At 41.9% G+C, this 27824-nt stretch overlaps 1 protein-coding gene across 1 annotated transcript; it reads right to left on the bottom strand.

Annotated features, from left to right (window-relative positions):
- Positions 1-58: 58 nt before the first annotated feature.
- Positions 59-26422, bottom strand: BMP3 (bone morphogenetic protein 3). The gene is made up of 3 exons (XM_025887000.2): positions 25498-26422; positions 9444-10354; positions 59-2460 (listed from the first exon to the last, which is right to left on the bottom strand). The coding sequence occupies exons 1-3, from the start codon at positions 25805-25807 to the stop codon at positions 2269-2271; spliced, it is 1413 nt and encodes a 470-aa protein (XP_025742785.1). The 5' UTR covers positions 25808-26422; the 3' UTR covers positions 59-2268.
- Between the last annotated feature and the right edge of the window lie 1402 nt (positions 26423-27824).

Below are 27824 nucleotides of genomic sequence, written 5' to 3'. Positions count from 1 at the left end.
CTACTTAAAATAAAATCTTACTTAGTTTGTACTCATAAATTTTTATGAGCCTCTAAACAGAGGCTTTTCTGGCCATTGTGGGATTTAATCTGTAGTAAATGGTCATCAATTAAAATTAAGAAAGGTAACAAACAGACATCTGGAAAGAAGGCTGAAAAGTAATGCTGGGAACTGCTAGAGGAAAAAACTAAATGTAGAATTTCATTATTTCTACCAACGAGAAAGAAGTTTTCTTTATTGAAAGATGGTATGCCCAGGATAAGGTGGTCACATACCGGCTCACTTCTATTATATAATTTTGCTTTCAAATTTTTGATAAAGTTTATTAAAAGTAATCCTAACACCTATCTCATTTCAAATATTTAACATAGTGCTGCCAGAATAAAAAAAAAAATGAACTATGAGAAACCACAGTAACTCAAGCACCAGAGCTTAACTTATTATTCAACGAGTGTGTCTCATTCTGAGTTAATATACACTCATGCCAACCTCCGTGTATTCCAAAAGTGTCAAAGAGCTTCTGTACGTGGTAATCTTCTTTAAATGCATTTCTAATAAGTTAGAAAGCTAGAAATACGACTGAAACCACAAAGAATTCCATACTCGCTCTCAAACACTGAAGATGAGCATGTTCTTGCCTTTGGTTTATGAACAGAGATACTTGCAGTGTTGTTATATCTATCGGTATCAATCATTCAACTAGCTCAATTAGTCAACCTCTTCATTTTACCAGTGAGGATGCTAAAGACATGCAGTTAACACAGTGCCTTTTACAAAATAAATGCTCAATAAATGTTTATTAATTGGTGAACCAAGATAGGTAGCTATAGGTAGAGAGAGAACAAAAACCCCATGTCTTCTGGTAGTTCATGGCCTCTGAAACAGCTTAGTCGTCTCTAATCAGGTGAGATTCAATTCAGAGGACTACTAACCACAGGTATGACATCATCACCAACCCATGGTCTGAAAATGTTTTTGTTTTTGCGAATATAGCAAGAGAGATTTTTGAAACAAGTTTTCAAGGGCAAAGTATAAGAGGATATTTATGACAAATGGAAGTGGGAAAAAACAAAGCGTCTATATTTGACTTCCTTTTTTTTTTGGTGAATAATTTTTAGTGAGCTTTGCTAAAGTATAGATTTCATGGCTGAACCTTGATCCACGTAAAAAGGTGCCTGGCCCTGGAATGTGGCCGAAGTCTGATATTCAACATGTGATTGTGATTAATTTGGTCATTTAAAGAAATCTCCAATATTCTGTCAGTTTTTGAGCCTCAGTATCTATGGATTACTTCACAGGAAGTCAAGCCATATCAAGAGAACTAAAATTTTAATCAAATTTTAAAAATTTAGTTGAATTTTTGAATTCAATTTAAAAGAACAAATGAAGGTACTTGTGACAAAGAAGTACAGAAGGGAATTCCAGCCGGGTTTTTGAAAATTGGGTTGCTAGTTCCCTTTTCTAGGAGGCAATGAAATGAAAACAACTGTATTTCAAACTGAATGGCTTGTCCAAGTGGTAACTCTCTGCATATGCTCTTGGATCACTCTCTCCTTTTTGGTGAAGTTCTCATAATTGAATGGTGCTTGCCAGAACATGAAATGAAAAAAAACAAAGAATCCTGCATAGACTGAATTATAAAACCATGCTAAGCAAACCTTCCTACAGAGTGGCACGGGCACCCAGCAACATACACGCATACATACACCACCACTCAGTGTACACTCTGTGCTCATCAATTCACTCAAGTACACATGGAGGAAAAACACAGGTAAACAAGAGTCTTAAACATTTCTAAGATAAACATAGATGTTGATTGGATTATTTCGCACTTGCTGAGTCACTCAGGAATCTGTGGCAATAAGCCTACTTCAGAATATGAACTGTTTCTATTCTCTATGAGCAGAGATAAGTGATAAGCTGTTGGTGCTTTCCCAACTTATTTTCAAAGCCCATTACAAAAATAAATCAGTGTGTCCTCTAATAGCTCTAAACACAGTTTGAGTGATCATTTTTCTTTTGTGATTTTTTTTAAAAAAGAAATAAATGTCCATATTTACTAAAATCTTGCATTGAGTTACATTCAGAAACAAACACAGTCCAGTTCTCCTTGGTGGAAATCATCAGTCTATTTGCTCATTCTCTTTGACTATAAAAAAAATCTTTTGGGGTGAAATGCATTGGCAGTGCAAAAAAAAAAAAAGGAGGGGGAAGTCCGTTAAATAAAGTACTGATTGAATTAAGCACTCATATGAGTTCTCTGCCAGGTTATCTGCAAGCACACGAATCTACTGTCATGTTAGGATACACTTTAAGTACCACGTTCTTATTTTCATCAAAGAATAAGATACTGAGTGAAGACATCTTCTCTGGCACGCAGCAAGGCTCAGGAATTCCAGGCACGACCCCCACGGCTCGCACTATACTCTGGATGGTAGCATGATTTGATGGCTTCAAAGACTAGAAAAGAAATGGGAGAAGAACATGGAAGTTAGATGGAGCTGCTTTTCCACTCTTCACCATCCATCATTAAAATACATAGACAATGAATTCGTTTCAACAACTTAATAACACTCTGGCCTTGTTAGCCATCCAGCACAACCTCCTATCCCACTACCACCATAATAGTTATCAGGTATTGAGTAGCTGATATGCACCAGATGTGTTAGATGAAGTATCTCTAATCCTTACAACCACAACTACCATTTTTTATATTTTTCAAGTAAATAAATAGGCTCAAAAATCTCAAATGACATGTCTAAAGTCAAATAACTAGGAAGTGATAGAGTGAAGATTTGAATACAGTTACCTAAACCAGAAACACTTAATTAAAAACAACTTAGTCCCCAAACAGGGGATTAATACTTCTTAGGATGTCTTCAACAACAGGATTGCAACAAAAACCATTTGTTCTAAATTCGATGCTAATCATAATGAACCCTAACAAACACCCTATTTACTATAGATATATTATCGCCACTGCTATAGTGATATTTACCCTTTGCTGTTAAAATAAAACCAAGCACACCAAGGAACACTGATTTATTAATAGTTGGCACCACGATGGACTGGGTAGTAACTACTCCGCTGCGTAAATTATTCACCGCTCAGAAGCACTCACGGAGGTTAAGAAGACCACCCCGTTGGCCACTGGGGGGCACTGTTGCTCCATGGGTTCAGACTTCAAGGTGGTCGTGTAAAAGTGTTGTAAGAGGTGGCCAAATCCTCTGGGAATAGGGGGCCTGAAGTTTTTCCATGGGTATCAGAAGTTTGACCAAAGGAGCCTGGGTAAAATCCTTTCCTGAGAAAATGCCAAGAGGAACCACTGGGACCCACGTGACACATGGGATTTTATTTAGAGCGCCACAGGACTCTGCTCAGCTTTGAAGGACAGCGGCCTCTTTTCCAAGCCCAGAATATTCAGGTATTTCCAGAGCGCTACAAAATTCTTCAGGAGAGATGCCATGCTGTGCAGCACAGTTTTCCCTAACGTCTCTTTTAGGCAGGTGAAACCAGTTTGGTTTTAAATATATTTAGAAACAAATTTGGCAACTTGCCAGAGATCACATGTCAATTCAGAAATGGGATTTAGGCCAAAACTCTGGGTTTTTACTTTCAAGACTTCAAGCCATGTTTCTAATGGCTCAGAGGCACCTCTGAATTGGTATTTTAATGTCATACTCCTAAAAACTCCCAGTATGGGAAGCGGGAACAAGTTAAATAAGGTTAAGATACATACAAACCATGGGAGAAGCAAATAATATAGAAAGCTGGCATAATACTTAAAAAAAAAAGAAAAAGGATTATTTTTGGCAGAGAAAGGGCAAATTGATTTGTCTCATCCCATCTTTCAACTTTAAAGAAAGAAATTATCCATATATTAGACTTTTAACTTTATTGTGAATGGGCATAAATTATTTAAAATATGGTCTTAAGGATGGGCGACTGGGTTTTTCCTCTTTCTTCCTAGAAACTTTAAGTATGTGTTGGAAAGGATTGTTAACTTTCAATCAATTAGCTTTGCAGAGCGAGGTACTCTCCCTTTAAGGAAAGGAAGTCTATGTTCTATTTTCCATTTGCCTTGCAGCATCAATAAAATCTGTGTAACTGATACAAACTGTAATCGGTATTGTACAATAGAGATCAATAGCCACTGTTCTTTATTTCATCAGTATTGGTAATTTCCAAAGAACATTTTTGCAGCCATCCACTTTTCTCTATTGATTTATTCTTAAGATTCAATGATCCAAACAGCCTATAATAATGCCATGAAGGGCTTTTTAAACCATAGATTCTCTGACATTATTCTGTTCTTCTTACTGTTTTAATGACTCCTATAATATTTAAATTTCATATGAAGTGGATCTATTTAAGTAGATGAAGTCTCGATTGATCAATACTGCTATGCATTGCTATTCTCCAGAGCCTGGGACAGGGCATGCTCTGGGTACTGAATAAATACTTGCCTAATGGACGAAACACTTACAAGAAATAGCATACTCTCCATTTTACCTATTTCTGTGGAAATAATTCCCATCAACAAAAATAAAAGTTTCTGTACAAATGACCCAGAGTTGATATGGAAAATATTCATGGGTGTTTCCTAGGAAAATTCCTGTCTTTTTTTTTTTTTTTAAGCTCTAATTCACAAATGATAGATTCAGAAACTATGAGCAGTCTCTGGTGGGCTCGCTGGAATTCAGGCACGGGCCCTTGATTCTGGGTTGGTGTGTCTTATCACGAACCTTCAATTTGCTAGGGAGTTTCCCCCATTTTTTGTCACTACGGAATCCTCTGATCAAGCTGCCAATACTGGGAGTCGTTATTTCATGCACAAAAGATCCATGCAGTAATTGCTCGTTTGAAGCAGGTTGCCAGTCTGTAATTTTTGTTTGTTTTCGAGTTCAGATCATCCTTCTCAGACTCTCTTTATAGCTTAAGAAATTTGTCAATCTGTGTTATTTCATCCCTAGTCTTTGGTTTTTTGTTTTGTTTTGATTTGTTTTTAGATTATTTTATTTATTTGTCAGAGAGAGAGAGAGAGAGCAAGCACAAGCAGGGGGAGCAGCAGGTGGAGGGAGAGGGAGAAGCAGACTCCCAGCTGAGCAGGGAGCCCGATGCGGGGCTCGATCCCAGGACCCTGGGATCATGACCTGAGCCGAAGGCAGACGGTTAACTGAGCCACCCATGCGTCCCTTTCCCCAGTCTCCAGTTCCCCAGTTTTTAACGAGAGTAAAACATGACTTTAACATCAGCCTAGGGGATTTCTGCTTGGGTAACTTGGTGCATCGAGCTTTAGGATTTTTAGGTCATTTTTTTTATGACCAGAGGTTGGAATTGGAGGTTGGAGGGTGTATCATTTTGAACTCATTAAATGTGAATTTCTTCTTTACATAGGCTATTTGGTTCCAAGTGTTTCGATCCTTTGCTGCCTATTTCTGTGTCTTTGCTATTCTTAGGGTTCGCACCATTCCATGAAAAAATAACTCCATCCTCTAATCCTTATTGGTTCTCTCGCATCTCAGTCAGCAACAATGGCTCAATCATTTTCATTCCCTTTGCAATCTCTGTTTTCCATCTCCACTAAGGTGGTGAGGGGGAAGCGAAGTCATAGGACTTGGCTTGAGCTCTATGGGTATTTTTCATCTCATGGCAGAATTCCAGAGGTCTCTCCCTGGGAGAACAGATTGGCTGTAGGGGCTAGAAATCAGAAAAATCCACATGGCCGTGTCTGTGAATGAGATCTGCCGTAGTGGGGCCCGCACCTGCCAAGCTGCGCATGATGTCCCCGAGTTGAATTTGATTACGAATGCATTAGCAAGCGAGAGTGTGTCATCAGCTAAGAGCCTTCATTCCTGACCCGGGCCATGGGGTTTTGCTCCATACTCTTCCAGTCCAGCCCACATGGGTGTGATAGCCCAGAAACTATCTAATTGGAATCAGTGAAAGGGCAAAGCCTGGAATTTGGGAAAGGCAGAACACAGCTGTTCTGAATTACAGAACAGGTTGTCGACTTGTGCAGATGAAGAACCCCGCCATGGAGAGCAGGCTTTTGCTCTCGAAGCCAAAGGGAAGGAGGGCCAGCAGGGGAGTCTGGCCTGGGAGAACTTCTCTCTGGGGCAAAATGTATATCTAAGGTCTGAAAGTTCTTTGGCGCCTCCGTGACTCCACATGTGTTCGTACTGATCTGGTCAGAGACCTTATTTCTTCCTCTGTTGCGTGGACTCTATTTTTCTTTAAATAGTTCGCTCTGGTTACCATGTTGGAAGCTGTGCTGATAGCAGTGATGCTTATTAATTACCCCTTAGAGGGTAGCAGCTTCGTATTGGTTCCTGTGTCCCATCCTTCTGGTCATTGTACCACCTGAAAGCCACAAAGCCTGGCAGGCCAAAAGGGAACCCCTGGAAAGGCTTAAAAGGGAAGCTGATCCACACAAGGTGATGAGAGACGGAGAACTCCATCTAACAGCCAAACTTCCACTCTCCACTTGGCAAAGGGAAATCTCAAGCTTGGAGAAAAAACTCCAGACTTCTCCCTGTTATGTCTCCCTGGAGTTCTGATGCCCTTCCAAGTTTTGACAAATATTAGGATGAGTTCAGTTGTTGCAACCAGTGCTGGCCTGATTCTATGACTCTCCAAAGAACTGTTACAGGCTGTTGAACCTGCAGGGAGAATCCTATTTTAGGCTTTGTGATGTTTGAAAAGGGACTAGGAACATTTAAGAAACTTTTTCTTGTCTTAACATCTTTTATTCTCTTGATCCCTTTTCCTATTTGGGCTTTCTTCAGCCCCCTGCATTTAATTTTGTGTTCTCCTCAGTCTCAACAATGACCATTAATAATAATAATATCAATAGCAAATATTTATTGAGTGCCTACTATGTGCAAGGTGTTTCATTTCCCCACTGTTGTTATATGTAGATACTATTGTTTTTATTATGCGCTGTTGTACCCATTTCAAAGATGAGAAAACTAACATACAGTTGACCCTTATACAACACGGGTTTGAACTGCATGGGTCCACTTATATGTGAATTTTTCGATAAATATACTACTGTAAATGTATTTTCTCTTCCTTGAGATTTTCTAAACATTTTCTTTTTTCTAGCTTCCTTTATTGTCAAGAATACAGTATAGAATACATACAACATAGAAAATACTTGTTAATCTACTGTTTGTGTTATCGATAAGGTTTCCAATCAACGGTAGGCTATTCGTGGCTACATTATGGATCAAAACTTATCCGTAGATTTCCGACCATGCAGGGCATCAGTGCCCCTACCCCCCACGTTGTCCAAGGGTCAACTGTGTAGAGTATGAGTAACTTCTCCCAAAAACCTTAGCTGATAAGAGGTAGAACCAAGATCTGAGCCAAAAAGATTTAACTCGCCATGTGGCTACTCAAAGTGGGCTTTGTGGACCAGCAGCATCAGCAACACCTAGGAATTCTATTAGATACACAGAATCTTAGGCTCTATGCCCAGAGCCACTAGATCAGAACCTACATACCCCAGGCAATCTGTAGCCCCATTAAAGCTAAGAAGCCCAGCGATGAGCATGTCCATTTAATCATTCTGCTGCACTAACACACTTCTCTTCCTAAACCTATCTCTGTTATTCTTAACTCATCCCTCATAAGCTTTGAAATAATTATGCGTTGGATCTTGGAGAACTGTCATGAAGACCTACTGAAGCAACAGCAGGATTTTGAATAGTCAAGGCAGGCATAACCAACAGGAGATGGGGGGGCAAGTTGGGGTAACTGGAGTGGAGTGGAGACCAGACCAGGTCTCCAGAGGGAGGAGTTGAAAACTCACTGAATAGCTCCACATGGTCAGGGATCCCTGGGTCCTAAAATCTGGAGTCGGGAAGGAAAACTCCTTCCCCAGGCTTCATAGAAGTTACAGTTTATGAGTGTGAGAGATTATTTGGAAAACTCAGTCATCCTGAGTTTAGGGACAGATTTTGATTTCATTTTCGCCTCTCAATGCCACAAAGCAACCCACACTATAAAAATTCATCACTGTTACATTCTGCATCTTTGTGGTGTGTTTTTAAATGCTACCCTAGCTACCTAGATCACTGATCAAACAAAACAAGTTTTGTTTGATCAGTGATCTACCCTTTACGAATATTTAGACAAGATAAGGCTGTTTACATCATAGTAAATGTACATAATCCTTACTTAGTGTTCAGATTTACAAAACTTGGAATCGGCAAAAATCCTTGGGAAAGACAAGTCTTAGAAGATGTAGAAAGCTTGTCCTTCTGAGATATTCTAGTAAGAAAATGGAGACTTCAGTCAAGTTCCTTGCCCTAAGGCTGACCTGGCTTTGTTCAGTCAGACCTTATGCCTGTGTTCCATTTAACATCCCAATGATCGTGGGGCTGCTAGGGCAAGAACATGAAACTTTAAAGAGCTATAAAACAGAAGTTGCTCACTCTTGGAGGCAAAAGATTTTTTTTTCCTCCATTATTATATAGCAGCCAAAGTTTATTCACTTCAAGTTTTGGTAAAAAGAACAACAACAACAAAAAACCCAACTCTATTCTGTCTCCAAATTCTATTCCTACAGCCCCATTTCACTGTATGTCAGAGGTTCTAACTGTTAAAAGCTAAGAATAGAATGTCAGCAATAAGCTTAACTGAAGGCCAGAGGGCACTACTCTATTTTACTAACTTAAAATTCAAAGAGAACAGTCACTTGGATTTGCTGTGCAAGGAAGAGGTGGGATTGGGGAAGCTTCCGAGAGTATATTCCTTAGGATACTGAGTACTGATATGATAAAGTACAGTCTCTGTTGATTTTGGAAGAGACACAGGCAAGCTCTGATTGGTTGGAGTAAGCTTTGGAAGAAACTCAGAGAGTCAAGGTATCCTATTTTGCATTCCTTTTTTGATGTTTATTAGGGAAGCAAATGAAAGAAGCATCTGGTGGGTTTCATGAGGCGAGTTTCCCTGGCCCAACCCTGATCCTGACCCTGGTGGGGCCAGTTCATCTCATGAGAAACTATTCATCAAAAATTATTCTGCACGGGCATCAATCCAATTCGTCCTTCTCCCTCCTTTTTCCCATGACATCTAGTCATTCTCTGACTATGCCCTCTAAAATCAGCCTTCTGATCATTTGGGGCTTGCTGATTGTGGGCAGGTATAGATTCACACATAGCAGAATAGACCACATCACTGAATACACACTGTTGTTTGGAAGCAACACAAAAAACATATACGTTTTTCCTCATATCCTTCTTCATACCAATACTGACTTCATATTAATTTAACAACTATTAAAGAAAAAGCAAGCATAACCATCATTGCCTAGTACATGTCAGAATGCAATAAATAAGTGTCCAGATGGATTTTGTAAATGAAAACACACATTCAGTCCGTGTGTCTTTCTACTCTACAGAAGTAGGAAGGACAGGACAGAGAACAAGGGCTACCTTTGGCATGGGGAACTGGCATGCTCCGGAGCAATAATAGGCATCAAAGGACTTGGGGGAGATAATCCACTCACTCCAGCCAATATCCGCAAAGTCCACTTTAAGGTATCGCCTGGCACAATTCCGAGGTTCAATCCATTGCTTTCTTCTGGCCTTCTTCAGGGTCTGTTCATCAAACTGGAGCGTCTGGCTCTTCTGGTGAGGTCCCTTTCTCTGTTTCTTTTTGTTTTTAGTCTTCTCAGGGGCCTGAGTCTGAAGGGTCTTGTAAGGCTTTCTCTCTTCCCATACCCCATCCTCCCTATACTGATATTCTGCCCCAGGAAGCTCATTGTTCTGCAAAGGTAACAGGACCCCAGCAGAGCGCTTCTTCCTCCGCTCAACAGAAAGGGCAGCCCTGATGTGGCTATCCAGTTTAGGCACAGCTCCCGTGGGGAAATTCCGATGTCCTTGGAAGCTTGACACCACACTCTCCGGCTCAGAAATGGCAGCATCATTAGCATACACCAAGATATAAGGCTCGGGGAAGGGGAACATCTTCTTTGGCAGCTGGTGTCCTTTGGAGGTAATGGTAAATCCTATGAGGAACTCCTCATTTTCCTTGGCCTTCCTCAGGAGTTGAGTGATGTCTTTAGACAGCCAGGATCCAAAGTCCCGATGAGATTTGGCTATATCTACTGAAAGATGACCCAGGAGTTGACTTTGGTTTCTGTCATATTTAAGGATCCATGCAGAGAGATCCATCTGTATGTGTTTCCTCTGAGCATGATGTGAGCATCCTCGGGACACTGGACAACTCAGGCTGATGTTTATTAGCTCCCCAACATAGAAATATAGCGTGGCAGATAAAATGTTTTCAGACTTGGTTAGAGAAGTCAGGTTAAAAATGTGCAGTCCCTTGCTTCCAAGGGTTCCTAGGAAGGAAAAAAAAAAAAAGAATTAATGGGAGTAAACAGGACCCCTACCTGACACCACATAAAAAAAGTAACTCAAAATGAACTAGTGACCTAAATATAAGAACTAGAGCCATTAAATTCTTAGAAGAAAACATACAAGTAAAATCTTCACAGCCTTAGATTTGGTGACAGATTCTTAGATAATGACACCCAAAATATGAGCAGCAAAAGAAAAAAAAATAAATAAATTGAGAAGATGGATAAGCTGGACTTTATCACAGTTAAAGAACTTTTGTGCATCAAAAGACATTATCAGTAAAGTCTATACAACCTACAGGATGAAGAAAATATTTTCAAATCATGCACCTGACAAAATGCGGTATTCAGGACATATAACCAACCCTTACAACTCAACGTCAGAAGGTCAAAGAAGTCAATAAAAGATGGGCAAAAGCACCAAACAGACACTTCTCTGCAGAAGACATTTAAAGGGCCAACATACACATGAAGAGATGCTCGACATTAATAATCATTTGGGAAATGTAAATCCAAACCACACTGTGGTACCATCTGACATACACTAGCCTGGATATAGTAATAAAAAACAAAGTAAGTGTTAGCAAGGCTGTGGAGAAACAGGAACAATTTTACATTGCTGGTTGGAATGTAAAATGCTTCAGCTGATGTGCAAACGTTTGGCAGGCCCTCCAAAACACAGAAATATTATGTGAACCCACAATTCTACTCCTCTGTAGCCCAAAGAATGGAAAACAGATACTCATACAAGTGCATGCATATGCCTAGTTGCAGTTACACTATTCACGGTAGCCAAAGGTCGAGACAGCATAGAAGTCCATCAGTGAGTGAGTGGCTGAACAAATAATGCTATGTCCATAAGGTGGAATATGTAATGAAGTATTGTAGGTGGAAAGTAATGGAAGGTGGAAAAGTAATGAAGAAATGATACATGCTACAATGTGGAGGAACCCTGACAACATTATGTTAAATGAAAGAAGCCAGCTACAAAAGGTCACAGATTGTATGATTCCATTTACACGAAACATTCAGAGCAGGTAAATCCAGAGAGACAGAATGCAGATTGATGTTTTCCAGGGGATGGAGGCATGCAGAATGGGGAGAAACCTCTTCTTGGGTGGGAGGCTTTATTCTGGAATTATAGAAATATTTTGGAATTAGGTAGACTTGGTGGTCGTACAACATGGTGAAGGTACAAAATTCTGCGGAAGAATAGTTAATTTTATGTTATGTGAAGTTCACCTCAATTAGACAAACAAACAAATAAAGATAACAGGAGTAATTTTAAAAGCTAAAGAAAGATTAAAGCAAGGATCAGACATGTTTACTAATTTGCTTTTTCCTTTGCTGAAGCACTACGGATGTGTAGAAGTTGTAACACAACAGTGAACTTACTGGTGTGAGAGCTGAGAGTTCCGGCCTTTCATAAGATTACCAAGAACCAGTCCTATGAATCTGGCACAGGATTGTAATTGCTTCTTATCCGTGGCAGTGGATAGCCTACCGGTTATAAGTGTCAGTAGGTTTAGACTCACCTTGATTCAAGCCCTGGCTCAGCCACTTTGGGCAAGCCAGTGTTCTCATTCATAACACAGAGACCATACCTACCTTTCCTGCCATCAGAATTAAATGAGATGTGTGTAAAGCAGCTCATAAGGCACCCAGCAAGTGGCTCTTACATATAAATTATTATTGTTATTAGTGCTAGCAATGACCATATTACGGGATTATATCTTCTACCTGCCTCACAAAGTTTATGGTGCAGGATGAGGGTAGGTAAGCAAGACCATATAGCTCGATATTCAGGTAATTTATGTGAAATGATGAGCCACACATTCAAATTATCTTAAAGAATTAATGCCCTTGTAGAGTTGGCCCAGAGTTCATCACATCCCAAGAACTTAAGAGCTGAATTTCTTCCACGTCGTTTGTTGAAACTACTGAAATTGGTCAATTGTGTCTCAATTCTTCGAAAATGAGAGAGAGCAACAGAACAAACAGAACAAGAGATTGATTAGTAAGGGCAGAGGCTGGCCCCTTCTCTTAAAATCATCTACCAAGTTAGTGGTAAGGCAGAGGTTAGACTCAAGAATGCCCAGTCCCGGGATCCATCACCAAGAGCCCGGGCCCTCCTCTGTGCACTTGTTCCATATACACATTGGTTTCAGAAACATACACGCAATTGTGAAATTATGTTCTTGATCAAAAACATATTTCAGTAAAAACAAAACATTTTTATAAAGACGTGGAAACTTAAAATGAGTTCATTGAGTCCCCAAGCACAAGGGAAGTGCAATGGGAAACATATTTTACTCATTTTTAACACTATGTGAAGGCAAAAGAGGAAACTGCCATTTGTGCACATTTGTATAATCCATGACACCAGGATAATATTTTACAGACCTTTATAACAAAGCCATGGCATCAGGGTTGTTCAGAGACTCTAGCCTTAATTCATACCAGTCACCATAACATATACTTTTACCCAAACTTCTTGTAGCAGATGCAAGTTTAAAATGGAAGGAAGGGAAGTCTCTGTTCTAAGTATGTGGCAAGCGAATGGTTGCCAAACTGACATCCTGGCAGGGAAAAACATGAACTACAAGGGATCTGGGTGGTAGCGTCTTAACTGGTAAAGTAATAGTGCTCCTGCCCCCCCCATTTTTGTTTCAAAATATTTCCTCCTCAAAAAAAAAAAAAAAAGTTTCCTTCTTTCTTTCAAACATGTTTCCAGACACCTTGTGACCTGCTGTTAAGCAGGCTCCACCCCTGTGTCTAATCTTCAATATCCTCTTGTAAATTCTTCAGAATCTGCCATACTGCCTCTTGTGATGGCTTTCATTTTAGCTCAGTACTCTATTTTGAAGTCCCAGCCCTGTGGCCCAGGCCCAGATCCACCACACCCACTAGCTGTCCTTGGGCAAATAACCCAAGCTCTTTTTTTTTTTTTTTTAAGATTTATTTATTTGACAGAGAGAGACACAGCGAGAGAGGGAACACAAGCAGGGGGAGTGGGAGAGGGAGAAGCAGGCTTCTCCCTGAGCAGGGAGCCGGATGCGGGGCTCGATCCCAGGACCCTGGGACCATGACCTGAGCCGAAGGCAGACGCTTAACGACTGAGCCACCCAGGCGCCCCTAACCCAAGCTCTTTAAGTCTGTTCGCTCCTTTGTAAAAAGACCCCAATAGCGTCAACTGCAGGGTTGTGAGAATTAATTGAGAAGGCGCAAGTAAAGCACATCGCACACAGAAGAAACTCCGGGAATGTTAGCTATCTAGCGCTGCGCTGTCCAAAATGATCGGCCATTTAAGGCTGAACTGAAAAGTGCTGTTAAGTGTAAAATACACACTGCATTTCAAAGACTTAGTCCAAAAAAGAATGTAAAATATTACATGAACAGAAGTTTACATTGATCGCATGCTAAAGTGATAATATTTGGATGTCTTGGGTTAAATATTATGATACTGTGATTTATAATAAATATATATATACTCGGTCTTTGTCCCGTGTCTGGCACAGAGTTCCTAAAACCCTTGGTATTTCCTAAGAGATCCGTACAGGTGCCTTTTGTTATGTTAATGAGTTGAATTTAGAGGACCAACAGGGAAAGGGGTTGGTTGCCAGGGGAACCAACCCACTTATTAGAGGGTTGGAACTTTTAGCCCCACCCCTGATCAGGAAGGAAAGAGGAGCTGGAGATTGAAGCCATCCCAATGATTTAATCCATCATGCCTGTATTATGAAGCCTAAAAAGACCCAAAAGAATGGGGTTCAGAGTGCTTCCAGGTTGGTGAATACATGATGATTTGGGGAAAGCAACACACCTGGGGAGGACATGGAATCTCCACACCCTTGCTGTTTCTGAGTTATATCCTTTTATAATAAACTGGTAATCTAGTAAGCAGATGGGTTTCCTGAGTTCTGTGAGCTGCTCTAGCAAATTAATGGAAACCCAAGGAGGGGGGGTTCATGGGAACCTCCAATCTGTAGCTCCCCTCCAGGTGACAACCTGGGCTGGTAATTGGCATCTGAAGTGGAGGCTGGTCCAGTGGGACTGAGCCCTCTGCCTGTAGGATCTGACGCTATCTCCAGGGAGACGGAGTTGAATTCTCAGACACCCTGCTGGTGTCTGACAATCGCTTGTTGGTGTGGGGAACTTCTGGCCCACTTCACCCACATCAGAATTGGGTGCAGAACATTTTCAGTATAATAATATATGATTAAAATTAATTTCACTTGTTGCTTTTCATATTTTTAAATGTGGCCACTAAAAATTTTAAATTACATATGTGGCTCACGTTTGTGGCTCAAATTACATTCCTACTGGACAGTGGTAATCTAGGATAACCACCACTTTTGTAGTCATATAGTCCAAAAGGAAAGAAAAAAAAGGCATTTATATATGTATTTTTTTCCAAGTGCAGAGAAGAATTAGGATTTTGCTAAACGTGAGTACCCAAACCAAAAAGTAAGTTGGGGAAAAGATTCCCTTCTTGGAACGCAACAGACTTCCCTTTACCAAGAACATTAGATAAAGATAATTTTGGTGATTGCTTTTTCATTTTCCCTCCAGCTGTGGCTAATGGGTTCAGTCTGCAGTCTGAAGTCTAAGATTAACACACTGCTAAAGAGTTAAAAGAGTTAAATGGGCAGGTTAGCAGCAGTGCTTTATGGTATAGTGATTCTATTCATAGCTTCAGTTGTGTTATTTGTGTAGGACACAAATACATCCACTACAGCCAACAAAGAACCAGAACCAAAGCAAAACAAATGTTTCACTTTAACAAATATGAGTTGAACACTACTAGGGGCTGGCCCCTGGGCTGGGTCTCAGGGCTGCACAAACAGCCACTGAGGTCCACACTGTTGGGGGGGTGGGGAGGAGGACCGAGAAGCACCACGCAGGTAGAAAATGCCATGCCATGACGATGCAACTTGCTGTCAAAGGTGTGAACTGTGTTCTTGGAGCAGCAGCGAAGGGGGCATTGAACTGCCCGAGTAAGGGGAAGAAGGATACACAGGGGAGAGTTAACCTTTGAGCCAGGCATTTGAGAATGAAGGGGGAAAGGGGTGTTGCGGGTGGGGAAACGGAAGGAGCCCATTCTGGCAGTATGCAATGCTGCATATCCGGAGGCTTTTGCATAGTTCTATTTCCAATATTTTAAAGAGAAATTTATTTAAATGTCCTAAATTAATCTAATCCTAGCAGACATCTAAGCGGCCTAAATTCAGAAAAGCAATGGCCAACTCACATTCATCTCCTAACTCGAGGTCCTGTATTATGCCCAGCACTTGACCCTTTGCCATTTCTACCCAGACCAGGGGGCGCGTTATCCCGGCTGTTCTGGATGACCTCCTCTCCCGCTCTGTTTTAACAATAAGCTAGAAGTCTCAAGCATTTCGCAAAAACATTTCTTGACTTCTCTAAGCCATATTGTATTTTTGCCTTCTTTCACCTTAAAATATTAAATTTCTGTGCAAGTTAACACTCTTTCCCCCCAAAGGACTCAACAAATACTTAGTATTTACAATGGATGAAAACAGGAATAAGGGAGTTGTGAGCAGTTGAGCAAATGAGTACAGAGGACTAAATAAGGAGATTGATACCTCCCTGCAAGTGGAAATAAGTGATAATATCTATTCAATTACTCTCATGCTTTTTATTTGATAGATTTTTAAAATTAATTTAACTTTTCAAATGAGAGTCTTCACATACGTAAGAACAGGAGTTTGCAGTAGGCTTCTCTCTCTTCTTTTATCTACAACTGACATAATAATAATATAGAAACAATGGTGGGTTTTATCAGGTTAAAAAACAATTGCTTATGCATTTTCAGGCTGTTTGTAGTCTTCAGGTACTAGGAGACATTAACCGCCACACCAGTTGGATTACATCTACAGCTGCATGCTTCATTCTGGGTGCCCTCATTTTAACCAGTTCATTGATACAAGACAGAGTAGTAAGCAACATGTTGAAGGGTCTGGAAACTATGTCTTACAAGTTTGAATTGAATAAATGGAGAATACATGGCCTGAAGGAAGAAAAAAAATGGTTTGCCGTTGACATGAAAATTGTTGACAACTACTCGGGGGGCTGAAGAGGGATCACAGGGTTTTTCTTTCCAGCGTCAGAGACGAGACTGAGGTCTAAAAGTGATAGTTGAACAGAGGCGGAATCCAGCCCGGTATGTGTAAAGAATTACTTTCTAAGTGTCTGGTATGATAGTGAGACCCGTCTGGGGGACTGGGCAAACATAAGATAGTCCTAATTCAGGACGATTACGGGAGGATGTCTTTATGGAGGGTAGGAGAGATGCACTAGGTAAACTCTCAGATCCCTCGCAAGGAACAGCGCCAGGCTTTATTTTCAGCTCTTCCTAAGGAAATGTTTTGATGCTAAAATATAACTACCAATAGGTGGTGCTGTTTTCTTACTGTTTGCCGGCACTAGCACAAGCTTGGATTTTCCTTGCTGGGAATACATCAACTGCAGTCTAGTTAGGATTTGCCATTGGCATTACCATCTTATTTTTAGTTTTTTAGAGTCAAAAGATCTGTGAATTTAAGGAGGCTTCAGACATCAGGTGAGTTTCAAACTACACTTCTCTTTGCACACCTGTCAGAATGTGGCACCTGCCGCCGCTTCTCCCTGCAATGTCTTCATCCGCCTATTCTCCTTGATCATCCAGACTTACTTTTTTAAGGCAAAGCGGAGGCACCACCTGAGGCACGCTTGTCATGCCAACACATTCCTTTAGTTGGAGCCCTGCCTCTAGTATGATTCTCATCATATTATTCCTCCTTCCTAAGACCATAAACTCCGTAAAGGAAGATCCTGTAGGAACTTTATCAGACTCTTCAGGCCCAAGCATAGGGCTTAACTCTAGCGCCGTGCTCAGTAAATGCTGCTTTCATGAACAAACAGACGGCGTCCAACCTATTCATTGTAGAAAAGCAAAAATGAGGCACCAGCGAGTTAACACTGATTTTGGAGAGGAGCCCAGCTCTTCTATTAACTGTTCAGACATTTTTTGGAGTTTGATTCATAGCTAAGGCAGAAGATTTATTTGTTTTCATCTGAAAACAAAGCACCTGCACCTAATGAAAGCAAGGACACAGTGGTGCCATCGCAAGGGTTTAGCTCCCGCCCCAAGCCGCTGAGGTGGTGCCCAGGGAGTGCTCAGTGGAAGTTCACCTTCGTGCTGGCCCACACAGAATGTTTTCAAAGGGAATTAGAACACACAATGGAAAGCTTTCTATGTAAAGTCTGATTTAAAACAAATAGACTAAATGAAATCTTGATGATTAGTTAAATCCCCAGAAAGCGGGGGAAACATTTTAGTCATAGAGAAAATATGTAATTCAGGGCAACTTTTTTTTTTTCCCTTACTTCTCTCTCCAAAGTACAGCTGTGAGAAATGCCAAAGGTGCCTAGGAAAGAGCCATGTCCACCTAGAGTCATTGGCTGAATGCTTGCGGATTACCGAGTCTAGAAGGCGGTGTCTCTCGCCACCTTGAGCTCTCAGGCAAGGCAAGATGGAGACTTTCTAAATTAGAATGCTAAGTCACAGAATTTTGTTTTTCTTGCAGAGTGCCAGTCAAATGACTGAGTTTTATGGGATTTCAAGACAACCATTCTCTATGTCCAAAGTAAAACGTGGCCAGGGATGATTTTAATGTATGTTTTTCTAGAATAGCAACATGTTCAGTAATCAGTTAACCTACTCTCAGCCTCCGCCTAAGGGCATTCCTAGACTGTGAGCTCTCGGAGGGCAGACCCACGTCCCAATAAATCTTTGAGCTCCTAGTACTTGCACAGCCTGGAGTATTTATAACCTCAAAAATATCTGTCAGATTTGTTGAACTGAACAACTGTGTAAACTTACCAGATTCAAAAATGTTTCACACTTAACACCAAAGTGAAAAGACTTTCAAGTTGTTTCAACTTCCCAAAGTCAGTAGAAGCCTTTCTTGGGTAGAGGTACTGTATGGCGTTTCCTTTCAGTTCATCAGAAAAGAAGCATTATTAGAACAGTTGTATATAGAGTAGACTAGCACTGCGATCTAACATATACATGGTAAAATGCCTCATGGGAACTTCATTCATGGCAAGTTTATTTTTAAAGGATCCTTTGGCCGGCTGATAGCTTTTCCACTATCTCTTCTTATCTAGTCCCCTGGATATCTAATTCAGCTCAACTGAAATATTTACTGAGTGCCTGCTACGTGGCAAACTACGCCAGGGCCTCAGAACACAAGAATGAAATGAGATAGGCTCTTCGCGCTTCAGACTTGGCTTTATAAATCTCTGTCCCATATCCTCCTTCTACCAAATCTGTGAGGCCCCAAACTCTGTGCAGCTATAGAAGAAGGGTAAGAAGTCTTTATTAACTTCCTTTGAAGTCCACTCCGGAGAAAGAAACTGCCATAAAGACGGTGGTATACCTTCTACAGTGAGAGAAGAAGCTTACCATTATATAAATGAATAAACCATCTGTCCACAGAAAGGCCCACGAAAAGTGCCAGATGAGACCAGGACTTACACATTAGTCAATCCTAGATTTCAGACGCTGGTTATAAGATCCTCAAAACTTGAGGGACATGAGCTTGGCAAGTGTATCTCAAACGTGCGCCAGAATCACTTTGATGGCTTGTTAAAACAGAGATTTCTGCGTCCTGTCCCCAGAGTTTAATTCAGATGGTCCTGGGTGGGCTGGAGAATCCCCAGCAAGTTCCCTGGTGCCGCTGATTCTGCTAGTCCAGAGACTGTACTTTAGAACAATTCACCTCGAGAAATCACTATAAAAAAGGTGCAACTCTGCTCCATTCAGCCACCAAAGTCAGGACAGAAAAAGTAACTTCTTGAATGTGGGTTTGGGATATCACAGATTTTATTACAAGAGGACTATCACCTCCTTATATTTGCATTGCTGCTGAAATATCATCCTTTGTGTTACAAACAATTGCACTTGATGAATAGTTTCGGTATGTTTAAGGCTTGTGGGAAGCTAGAGAGAGATCCCTTTTAAGATATTGAGAATATCTCATTTATATAGAGCTTCTAACCATTTAACGCATTTTCACATTTATTTTCTCAATTGAGTTTTACCATCTTTCTTCGAGACTGGCACAGTAGGTATGACTTAATCATTTGATAAATGAAGAAACTGAGTCTAGCACTATTAGATATCTTTATTAGTTAGTAATTCAGCCAAGACTAGCCGTTAGATCTCTTAACTCAGCCTCAGGTAATAGAAAAATTAAAATACCAGGAATCTCTACTTGAAAACCATTTTCCTTAACCCACGCCTAAGTGTAGCAGTTCCACTTAATTCAAATAGTTTTAGCTTAATTCCATGCATGATTTTAATTTTAAAACACCCTTTGAAGGGAAAGCAAATAAGATCATGCTGGGTCTCAGTTGTTTTAACTATAAAATCAGAGGATTGGACAAAGGATCTCGCATTTCTACAACCATTAGATGCATTTATTTTATAAAAGGAATATTTAATAGAATTCACTCAGTAAAGTAAGAAGTACTTACTGACGATGGTAATACAGTTTGTCAGTTTGTCCAAAAATTTTATTCATAGTGTGCCCAAATAAAATCTAGGCACTGCATTTACTGTGGTTCTGTTGCCAAGAAATGATGGTCTTAAAGGTAGGTCCATCATTGAAGGAGTCAATAAACACACCATGCTCAATGGGCTCTATGACTTAGGTGCACAGGTGTTTTAAATGAATAGAGACATCTGTGCCTTTAAATACACCATCCCTGAAAAGTGTGTCACCGGAAGTACTGCTTCAGGTACCAATATGCAGGGACACAGCCACTACTAGCATGTGAATAGACTAGCGACCTTACACATTTCCAAATATATTCCCTAGATGAGTGCTCTTCAGTTACACTGTCATCATTTACTACTGTCCAAAGGACATATTATCCTGGTATACTTGTGTCACTTGATTAATACTATGTCAATGTTTCCATTACATAATTCTGTGTTCATGGGTTCATAACATAATCATAACAATGCGCTCTGAATTGAAACTTGGCGTAGGAAAGTTCAAGCTGAGACTATTTGTGATGATGCCAAACTTATTTCCACTACTCCCACCAAAATCAAGTTATTAAGATACTGATTACTAGGATATACAAATTGAATAGATGGAAAGACCTTCCAAAATTGGGGAGGAAACTTCCACTGTAGCAAAAAAAAATCCTGAGTAGCGACTAGAAAGTATATGCAAAGTTGCTCAATAATTTTCACTAGGCTTTTTTATAGGTATGGTTTTTATTATGTCTCATAAATACAACAAACATTAGTGATTATAGAAGGGAGTTGATAGGTGTCTCGAGTGTGTCTGTCATCAAGATATTAATGGTGATAAAACAAAGTGATGTGTATGATCTCCAGTGAAGTTTCCTACAAATAAAGCAGCTTTTCTTTTAAAAGCATAATACTAGCTGTGAAATAATGAATATTAACCCTATAGAAGAAAACAGTGACAGAGAATTCATAAAGAAACAGGAAAAATGGAAATCTAATGACAGAGAGACTCTACAATTACAGTCAGAGGAGTTTAGAACATGAAAGCAGGAAGGTGGTACAGTGCCAACTGGACCCGAGTCCACACAGTAACAATGTAAGTAAACATCCTGAGATAGGTACTCGTTGGGAAATGAGAAATAAGACAGTTTTCTGTTGTGATATTTACTTGAATTTTGTATATCTGCCTTTTCTGAGAAATTAGGAAGGCTCTGAGCCAGCGTTTCCCCAACTAGATATCTTAGAACCACAATTCTCTAAAATGCTCTCTCAGGGAGAAAATGATCCACTCTTCGGGGGACTCACTAGCATTTAAAGACCCTGAAAGTTCCCACAGCAAGTAAAAATGATAATTTTTTCCAAACCTATTTGACCATGGGACCCAATTTTACATAACACCTGTTAACATCTTCCAAAGACCCCCTTCTACAAAATTTTCTCCTAGGAAATTAGACTATTAGAAATAATAGGTTTTGAGATGAGCTCAGTATGTTTGAAAAATTGTCTGGTAATACATCATGACATCCATTTCTTCTCCCATATAAGGGGGGGTGGAGCTTGCTTTCCTTAAAACCTCTTCTAAATACAAACTTGTAGAACTCCAAAACACCTGAGAGCAGATTTGACACTCATGTCTCTATTTAATTTTTAGAGATATCTGAACTGGGTCAGTCAAGTGCTTATAAACTTCCACGGCTTAGATAAAATGTATGTTACCCTCTTAATATATTCTTAATTATGTATATATTTTTAATGCATAAATATTTCCTGAGTGAATTATCTATTTAGGGGATTTTTTTTCATTGACCCTGATGGTCTCTTGGGTCTCTTTGAGTGTGGCTAACTATACTAAAAAGCTAGATTTAAATAATTTTTTCATGTAACTCATTCTCTTTCTCTTTTCCATTAGTATGGAAAATCAAGAATTCATGGTATTACGGATTTTTAAATGTCAGAGATTGTAAAGCTGTCTTGCCTATTACAGTAAAAACTTCATTAAGGGCTATCATGTATTCAAAGCAGTGTGTAATTCAAAGCAGCCGCACACCCAGCTCCCCTTCTCCATAAGCATGATTGTCCTTTGAATGAAAACATTAGATTACCTGGGTACTCGTTAATTTCGAGCCTACTTTCTAGATGCCAGAGATTTTAAGGTAACTATGTTTTAATAAAGTCATTATATTCCCTTGCCATTAAACCCATCAAAAACGATGTTCGCTCACTGGCCCATGTATTTTATAGGAATGCTCATTCTGCCCTTAACTCTCTTTCCCAAAGCCTTATGTTTTCGCCTTGCCCTTCAGAAACACATCAAATGATAATCCTTTATTTTTAAAGAGTTTTGGTCATCATAGGAAAGACTCACCCTTCCTCACTGAAGGACAAGTTTCACTTTGGGGTCCCAATTACCTCAATTTTCTTTTATCTATGAAGTCTGTGTGATTTTTTTTAAGGAAAAGGTGACAAATATTCGCTGAAATACAATCTTTTTGTAGTTATATGTCATAAATTAAAGTAATGATACTTTCCTAGTAAGAACATGTGTGCTTTAATCACTTTTCCTAAAGAAGTTAAATTTATGAGTAAGAAAAATAAGAGGAAGTGACTATGGGAATGATGAGAAACTAATGAGCACAAAGTATGCATCTTTAAGGATCAGGCCAGGAGAAAGCCTCATGTAAAATACTCTTCTTTTATTACATAGTAGCCAAGGACGACTTAAACTGAGATTAAAATAAAAGCTGATTTCATAGGCCTCTTGTCTTCCTTCAAGATGGTGTATTTTTATAAAGCTGAACTTCTCTGTCGTCGATAGTTTTGTAAATTACCTTTTACAAAGGGAAAGATAAAACCTATCTTTATGTAAACCCTCACACATCACAAAAAGACTTATGAGTGTTCCAAACTTATGGTTTTGGCACACCAAGTGCATAGCATTGAGGGAGGAGCAAAGGGGTTAGCGGAAAGTGTATTTAGGATGAATGCCACCCACCATCAAGTAATGGTTTAAGTAGAAAGTAATCAGAGGGATACCACAGCAGCTAAATTTCAACCAAAGATATTCTAGGTTTAGAACAATAAATAATTTTAATCAGGTATGTTCCAAGGAGCAAATAGGGCTCTAAGGCTATAACTCAGCCCAAATAAGCACTTGGGAAGTCTGCCGGGTCAGCAACCACCCCATATATATATATATATATATATACAGCACACCACCTGACCGTCCACTAACATTTGTAACATCATTGCTACAGAGAAGCCCGTATGTTGTGAAACCTAAACACCATGGACTAGAAAACATATCTGATTTATTAAAGCAGACAGCATCTTTCACCTACATCGGAACATACGTCACAAGATAAAGAGTGTTACGGAAACGCTGATATGGATAAAGGAGAGGGACACACGTGAAAGCCTTAGCACCTTCCTGAAGTCGTGCCTTCTTAGAGCCAGACCTGCCTTATAATAAGGTCTTTTGAGTGTGCTAGTAACTAAACACTCTTGGAAAGGGTCCAACACGAACCACCTCTCCAGGAGTCTCCGTCCGATGCAGTAACATGACACTTAAGCTTCCACAAAAAACAGTGTCTACGTTTGATGAATAAGTCATTAAGACAGTCTCTAGGATGCTAAAGGGATTACTTTTCTTATCAGGGCACACAGCCTTGTATATATGCTTCAAGCCGCAATTCATCATTTCCAGGGAACTTCTGGCCTCCCTATCAGAGTTTATCATTTGCTGGTATAAGACCCGTGAGGCTGATAAGGGACACTAGAAATTATAATGCACAGAATGAGCTGAAGCCCCAAAGAACATGGGGCCCGCCTTTTTCAAATCCTTATCCATCTCCCACGCATGGTTCACTCAGCCTAAGACAAACATACAAACAACCAGGCAATGGGTGTGAGTGAAACAACCTGACATTCCACCTCCCAACCTTGTGATTCATACTAAAAATGAAACTTGTTGATACAAAAGATACTATTCGTCTCTTGGGTGCTTTAGCTATTCCCTAGGAATATCACCAAGAAAATGATGATCAGGATAAGAGCCATCTGAGTATCTTCATTACTGCCACCTGCCTTGCCCACCCAACTTCTTTCCAGTTCCTGTGGCTCCCACATTGCTCCTTCCTTGAGCTCTGCCCTCAGAGTTGCACAGAAATAAACAGGGCATTCACTGGTGTGGTCAGCTGTCAGGACAGCCTCCTCAAGTGGCTGGCATACTGTGCATAACCCAGAGCAGGTTTCTGTTTCCTTAGCAGAGGGCGGCAGCCCCTTACAGATTATGCTCATGGTTTTAAGAAGAAAGTGAAATCTGGTTCAGCTCAGACGCTAGCTAAAGATTTCTGCATTAGAAAGCATAATTCACATTTATTGTAAATGTCATCATGCCTACGAGCTCCAGAGTGTATTTACAGTGTCAACCTAGGGCTTTCCTTGATGGATGCTTTGGTTTTCCTTTTTTCCAGGAGTCCTACATATCAAAGCTCTGGGAGATTTCTTTCTAGTGATTCTGACAGAATTGATAGAGCATGAGGCAAGGCCTCCCCACTTGAAGATTCTTGGCTATTTTTCAACGGTTCACTGAAGACAGGCTTTGCAGTTACATTTCCCTTTATCATGAATGTAGTGAACAAAAATGCCTGATGTGTCTTCAAAGCATATAAACCGAGTCAGTGTCCAGGAAACTTTCCCTCAAGCTGTTAGCACAAGGGAGGCAGGCTGTTAGCATAAGTTATTCGCTTCACCACAGGGGACAGGAGAAACCTTGTTAAGCCATGAATTTCAGTCCGCAGTGATCTATGTGTTGAAAAATGGGATGAGCAGATTTTCATCCGCAGATTCCAAGAGGTGTTTACATCCACTGCTGTCCACCCCCCCCAGCTCCTCCCAGGGTGGAATAGGTACACCCCTATTTGCCCAGATGGGTTTTAAATATGAAAACACCGACTGCCTGGTTTAGTTTGTGTGTTTGTCACCAAGGGGCTATCAAATAGAAAGTGTCAAATACAGTAACACAGAGGACGGGAGTTAAGAGGGGGTGCAAGGTCTGAAGAGCGACGGTCTAAAAGGCGAGGGGAAGGCGTCTCGTTCAAGTGTGACTTTTCCCTCTGGTGCCTCAGGGTTGGCATAAAATGACATCTGCCTTTAGGTAAACATGGCTAAAGCCCAGTCCAAGGGAATTTCCGCCGGCTGGCTTAAGAAACACCAGCATGAGGTACCCCTGGGGTGCTCCAGACACTCAGCGCAGGAGGGCTCTGCTGGGCATGGGGGTAGCCCCTTCCCCCTTTCCAGGCAGTTCCTCCAGACCTACTCGGTTGCTCAGCCCCCTTCTTCTCTCTAGATCTCCCTCTCAATTCGGGCTCTAAAACTGGGGTTATTCGCTGGCAAAATGCGGGGTGTGACGGGACCGAGGGGGCTCGGTGGGCAACTGCAGAGGGTGAGAGAAGGTCTCTAGGTAGCATTAGAGAGCGGAGGGCAGAGGAGGAAGCTGGCGCGGGGCGGGGGGGGGGGGGGGTCCCGGGGGAAGCCCGGGGCGGGGCCGGGGAAAGGGGGCGCCTCGGGCACTCACCTGCTGCTCCGGCTCGAAAGCTGCGAACCGTGTTGCCTTCGCGCAGGGGCTGGGGGCGCAGGGGCCGCGAGCCCCGCTCAGAGGACCCCGGTGTCCGTTCCGCCTCGGCCTTGCCGCCGCCGCTGTACCTGTCATAGAGCCGCAGCATGTGCTCGGACACCTTGTCGTGCGGCGGCAGCACGGGGCCCGAGTCACCACCTGACACGGCCTTGTGGAGCTCGGGCAAATCCGGCTTCAGTCCCTCTCCCCGCGCCAGGCTCACGCAGAAGCAGCCCAGCCACAGATAGAGCAGCGTGCGCGCCCCAGCCATAGCGAGGTCCCGGCGCCGCGCGTCCGCTCCCCGCGTGGCGGGGGGACACTCCGAGGCCGCGAGGGGCCCGCGACAGAGCGGAGGGTTGAACTTCGAATCGGCGTGGGGCGAGGGCGCCGGGAGCCCCAGGCACTGCTTGCGCAGGACGCCGGCAAGCCGCACTTTTTGCGCTGGCTGATCGCAGACGGGCAGGTGGGCTCTTCCCCGGCTGCCGCGCGGACCTCACCAGGGCAGGGCGCTGCAGGCGCCGTCCTCACTTGTACGCCGAGAAAGAGCTTAAGTCGCGGCGTATGTGGCCGGGGTGTTTTCAGGATCTGTCTCTATCCTCCCTCCCCTCTTTATCTTCCAGAACAGCCGGCCGAAGCGGCCGCGCTCGGGAAAAGCACTAGCTATGCGTCGGGCGCAGGGCCGGAGCCGGGGTGCGCGCAGCGGTCCGGAGGGCGCTCGCTTGCCTTTTCCAGGGATTGGAGCAGCAGTGGTGCCGCAGGTCCGAGTTTTGTGTGTGTCTCTGTGTGTGTGTGTGTGTGTGTGTGTGTGTGTGTGTGAGAGAGAGAGAGAGAGAGAGAGAGAGAGAGAGAGAGAGAGAGAGACACTGACTACTTCGTTCTTTGGCTGATCTGTACAGCCCACAGCCAATCTCGCCCTGTCCCTCGCAGGCAGCCTGGACCCTGCTCTAGCCGGGACAGAAGGGAAGGGGGAAGTAACCAGCAAACCAGCAGGGGGAGAGAGAGAAGAGGAAGTAGGGGTGGGGTGATTGGGAGAGGAGGGGGAAAGGAGAAGATCGAGGAAGAAAGGGTAGGAGGGACGGCGTATTTTTTTAATCCCGTCACGAATATTAAGATTGTGTCCCGGCCTTCAAGAGTACAGAGGAAAATAAACTTCCTCCTAGTTTCTTTCTCCTCTGATACCAGACAAAATCAAGATGTGAACACCATCCTTGCTTCCTTGCCCGCGTTTCTTCTTCTCTAAGTTGTGGACCCGGCTGCACCTGTGCCTGGTTACCACCCCTTCCTGTCTCTCTGAAGGCTCACCCATCACAGCTCCTTCTCTTTCGCATCTTCACTTTGCATCTCCCTGCAGGAGAAAAATATGTGTGAGTCAATCCTTCTTAAGAACAAATAAACAAGCAAACACACCACAACACCCACTCCACCACTTCATTCCCCTTTAAGGGGTTTCTCTGCAGGAGGGTGGGTGGCGATGAAACACAAGGGCTTCTGGGAGATCCAGGAGTCCAGAGCAAGCTCTTAGGGTTGCTAATTCTGAGATCTTTACTCACTCTCTCATTTTTTGGCTGTAAAATGGAGGTTAAACTATTAGTTAACATTTCACCCCACACGTCTCATGCCCTAAGCACTCGTTGTGCTTTATATTTCACATGTATTTTTTTAAAGCAACCTTCACCCCCAAAGAGGGGCTCAAACCCACAACCCCGAGATCAAGCGCTATGAGCTCTACCAACCTAGCCAGCCAGACCCCCCTCACCTGTATTATCTTTCAAGAATTTTCACAAGGAAGCCCATTTTACAGATGAGGAAACTGAGGAAAAAGGACCCTCCTGGATGGCAAAACTGAGCTCCAGGTTCAGGGAATCTGATTCCTGGCCCTTACTATTAATAATGAAATCAGCATTTAAACTGACTTTTCAACGTGACAATTATGTAAATGTTCTCAGCAGGGAGCCTGCCCTGGTGCAGTAAAGCCCGGAGTGACCCTCTGTTGCAGCTCTCTGTCCCCTCTGTGGGAGCAGAGTGGGGCTTATTGAAAGGAAGTTAGGCTCCGGGGTCACCTTGGGCTTCCAAATCCCACTTTTTCTTTGAAGGAGAATAAGAACACATCTCTTTGAGAGTTTTGTTTGGATGAGACTAGAAAGCAGTGCTGAAATGACTGGCACCCTGACTAGCCTTTAATAGGGGCTCAGTCCCTTTTTATCCCAAATTTATCCCAAAGGCAGACTACATTCTCCCTGCCCTGTCACTTCTCAACCCCTTGTGGTTTGGATTGTGCCCCCAGCCAC

Source organism: Callorhinus ursinus, unplaced genomic scaffold (assembly GCF_003265705.2).
Source record: "Callorhinus ursinus isolate GAN/ISIS: 27379988/994484 unplaced genomic scaffold, GSC_fseal_2.0 scaffold4, whole genome shotgun sequence".
NCBI lineage: Eukaryota > Metazoa > Chordata > Mammalia > Carnivora > Otariidae > Callorhinus > Callorhinus ursinus.
This window is presented reverse-complemented; position numbering and strand designations above follow the sequence as displayed.